Consider the following 3,296-nt stretch of genomic DNA (forward strand, 5'->3'; position numbering starts at 1 on the left):
AATCTTTTAGGGCTTTTCTGATTGGTATGTTTAGGTCTTTCTGTAATAATTGAAAATTTTAGGGTGTTTTGGTTATACTGAAGTTAGGTGAAGGATTATTCTATGTAAAGGTGATGTCTTTTTCTGTATGCAAGCATTTTTTTTTTTTTTTGTTATTTGTTGTTTTCTGTTACTTTTCATTTTCTGTGATTTATTGTTAATGTTTAGGCTAGCCTAATGTTTATGGTAATTGGTATAAGTTATAGATGTAATTCATTGTTTGGCTGAGTTTTTTAATTGCTAAAACCTTTGTAGGTTGATGAATGGCTACTAAGTACTTACATTTTAGATGGAAAATTGGTGGTATATTGGTGAGTGAAGTGGGGCCTACTTTTGTTGGGGGAAGGACTGAACATTCTTTTAACATTGATTTTGATCATTTGTCTATTCCTGAGCTAGTAGATCTTGCTAAAGAATTTGGGGTGATTAATTTAGGGACCGCTTATATTGCACCTAAGGGGGGTGCTTTAGTAGAATTAACATCAGACAGGGATTTATTAGACCTAGGAGTATTGTTGAATGATGGGGATACAATTGAAATTTATGTGTGCAATGACTCTTCTTTTGAGGATGTGGGGCCTGTCAGCCAGCATGTGATTGGTGGGGCTGGTGATAATTTATCAAAGCCAAGTGGGGATAGGGAATCTGCCAGTTTATTTATTCGCTATCCACCTCTAGTTAATACAACACCAACTACAAGTCTAGATCTAGAAAATCCTTCTTCTCCAAACTGTGTTGAAGGGGCTGAAGCAAATACCAGTGGTGCTTTTGCTAGTAGTGATTTTGCTGCTGAGAATCCCACTGGTGATGTAGATAATTCTGAGGAAGAAGATGCAGTAAATGGGTCTGATTCTGATCTGTCTGATGATTATGGGAGTGATGTTCATGAAGAACTTAGGGTGATGAGAGAAGATTTAAGATAATACAAAAAAAAAAAAAAAAAAAGCTACTAGGGCTGCTAAGGATAAACCAGATGGGTTTTTAGGTGAGGCTGGAGTGGATGAAGGTTATGAAGACATTGATAGTGAGAGAACAAATCTAAGGGGTTATTTGGGAGGTGATGATGATGAGCCATATTATGACTCATCAGATGTAGATAGTTTTGCTTCTGAATCTGAGGGTGAAGATATTAGTGATGATGAACAAGTTGAAGGAGGGACTGAATTGAGGGCAAGGAGGAAGACAAATAGGGTTGTGTATAATCCAGATTGTGAGAAAGTCATTTGGCAGGTTGGTCAAGTATTTCAAAATGTCAAAGAATTCAGAGAAGCTTTGACCAAATATGCTCTGAAGAAAGGTGTCCAGCTAGACAAGAAGAAGAATGACACAAGAAGGGTGAGGGTGAAGTGCAAAGAAGGTTGTCCTTGGATGATATATGCTAGCAAGGAAAGTAGGAGTACAAACTTCACAGTCAAGACCTACAATCCTAGACACAAATGCCATAGGACCAACATCAACTTCCTTTGCAATTTTAAATTTCTGTCCAAGCATTATAAGGAGAGAATCACTTCCCAACCTACAATTAAAGGGTGGGAAATACAAGACTTGGTTAGGAAAGATTTTGATATATATGTTGGGAAATCTGTCTGTTTGAGAACAAGAAAGATTGTTTTGAGAGAAGTCATAGGAGATCATATTGCTGAGTTTAGTAGACTCTTTGACTACAGGGATGTACTGCTACAAACTAATCCTGGCAGCACATGTGTTGTGAATGTAATAGACAAGGAAGATGGTAAGAAAGAATTCAAAAATTTCTATATTTGTTTCGCTGCAATGAAATTGAGGTTCATGGGAGGTTGTAGGAGGTGTATAGGCCTAGATGGTTGTTTTCTGAAGGGTATTTGCAAGGGTCAGTTACTTGTAGCAGTTGCTAAAGATGGAAACAATCAAATGTTTCCAATAGCATGGGTTGTTACTGGAACTGAGACAAAGGATGCATGGAGATGGTTTATGAGAATCCTCCAGGATGACTTGCAACTTGGAGATGGGACTGAGGTCACTATAATTAGTGACATGCAAAAGGTACATTTTTTTCATTATTTGTTTTCTATTTAGGCATTATGTTCTATTTTCTGATTCTGCTATGTTTTTACAGGGTCTGGTTAGTGCTATTGAAGAAGTACTTCCTGCTTGTGAGCACAGAATGTGTGCTAGACACATTCTGTCTAACTGGGCCCAAAATTAGAGAGGTATTGAGAGGAGGAAAAATTCTGGAAGTGTGTTAGGTCAACATTTGAGGCAGAACTGAAAACCAGGTTGAATGAGTTAGATCAGTTGGGTAGGGGTATTGTTGAAGACCTTATTTCATACAACAAAGAAAGGTGGTGCAAAGTGTATTTCAAAGAATTTTCACAATGTGATAGTGTGGACAACAATATATCAGAATCTTTTAATGCTTGGATATTGTTAGCTAGACATAAGACAATTGTGTCAATGTTAGAAGAAATTAGAATCAAGGTGACGAATAGAATAGCTAAGATGAGGGCATTTTCTGAAACTTGGGTTGATGGGATATCACCAATGGCATTGAAAGCGTTCAATGCTAATGTTGAGAGGTCAATGAACTGTACACTTCACTGGAATGGAGACTGTGGCTTTGAAATCAAAGAGGGGTTAGGTACTCATATTGTTCAACTGGCAAGGGAATATTGCAGCTGCAGGTCATGGCAACTAAAAGGTATCCCTTGTGCACATGCCATAGCAGCTATGCACTATAGGAGAATTGATCCAAGTGAGAATATTGTACATTGGTACAGACAAGAGACCTATTTAAGGGCTTATTCTCACTTCATACAGCCTGTTCCAGATTATATGGCCAGACAGTACAAACCCAAAGATAGAGCCTCCGGAAGTCAAAAAAATGCCTGGCAGGCCAAGAAGGTGCAGAAGAAAGGAGATAGGAGAAGTGAGAAGGGCTGGAAAGTTGACAAAAAGAGGGATAGCCATGAAATGCTCTGGTTGCAAGTCTAGTACACATAACATAAGAAGTTGTCCTTCAAGGCCTCCAACTGCATCAGCAACAACTTCTTCCCCTTCTAGGAGGAAATACTCAATGCGACCAACTGCATCAGCAACTTCCAAGAGCAAATACTCAAGGCCACCAACTGCCGATGCAACTTCCAAGAGGAAATACTCAAGGCCACCAAAAGTAGCAGGATCAACAAGAGCAACAAATGCAGGAGCAACTGCTCCTCCAACTACACCAGTAACTGCTCCACCAACTGCTCCAGCAACTTCCAAGAGGAAATACATAAAGC

General features: G+C 38.9%; 1 protein-coding gene across 1 annotated transcript; it reads left to right on the forward strand.

The window, feature by feature from the left end:
* Positions 1-302: 302 nt before the first annotated feature.
* On the forward strand, positions 303-3,009 carry LOC132639941 (uncharacterized). The gene is made up of 4 exons (XM_060356320.1): positions 303-915; positions 1,025-2,061; positions 2,135-2,184; positions 2,295-3,009. The coding sequence occupies exons 1-4, from the start codon at positions 303-305 to the stop codon at positions 3,007-3,009; spliced, it is 2,415 nt and encodes an 804-aa protein (XP_060212303.1).
* Positions 3,010-3,296: the final 287 nt, after the last annotated feature.

This window comes from Lycium barbarum, chromosome 5, assembly GCF_019175385.1.
Source record: "Lycium barbarum isolate Lr01 chromosome 5, ASM1917538v2, whole genome shotgun sequence".
Taxonomy (NCBI): Eukaryota; Viridiplantae; Streptophyta; class Magnoliopsida; order Solanales; family Solanaceae; genus Lycium; species Lycium barbarum.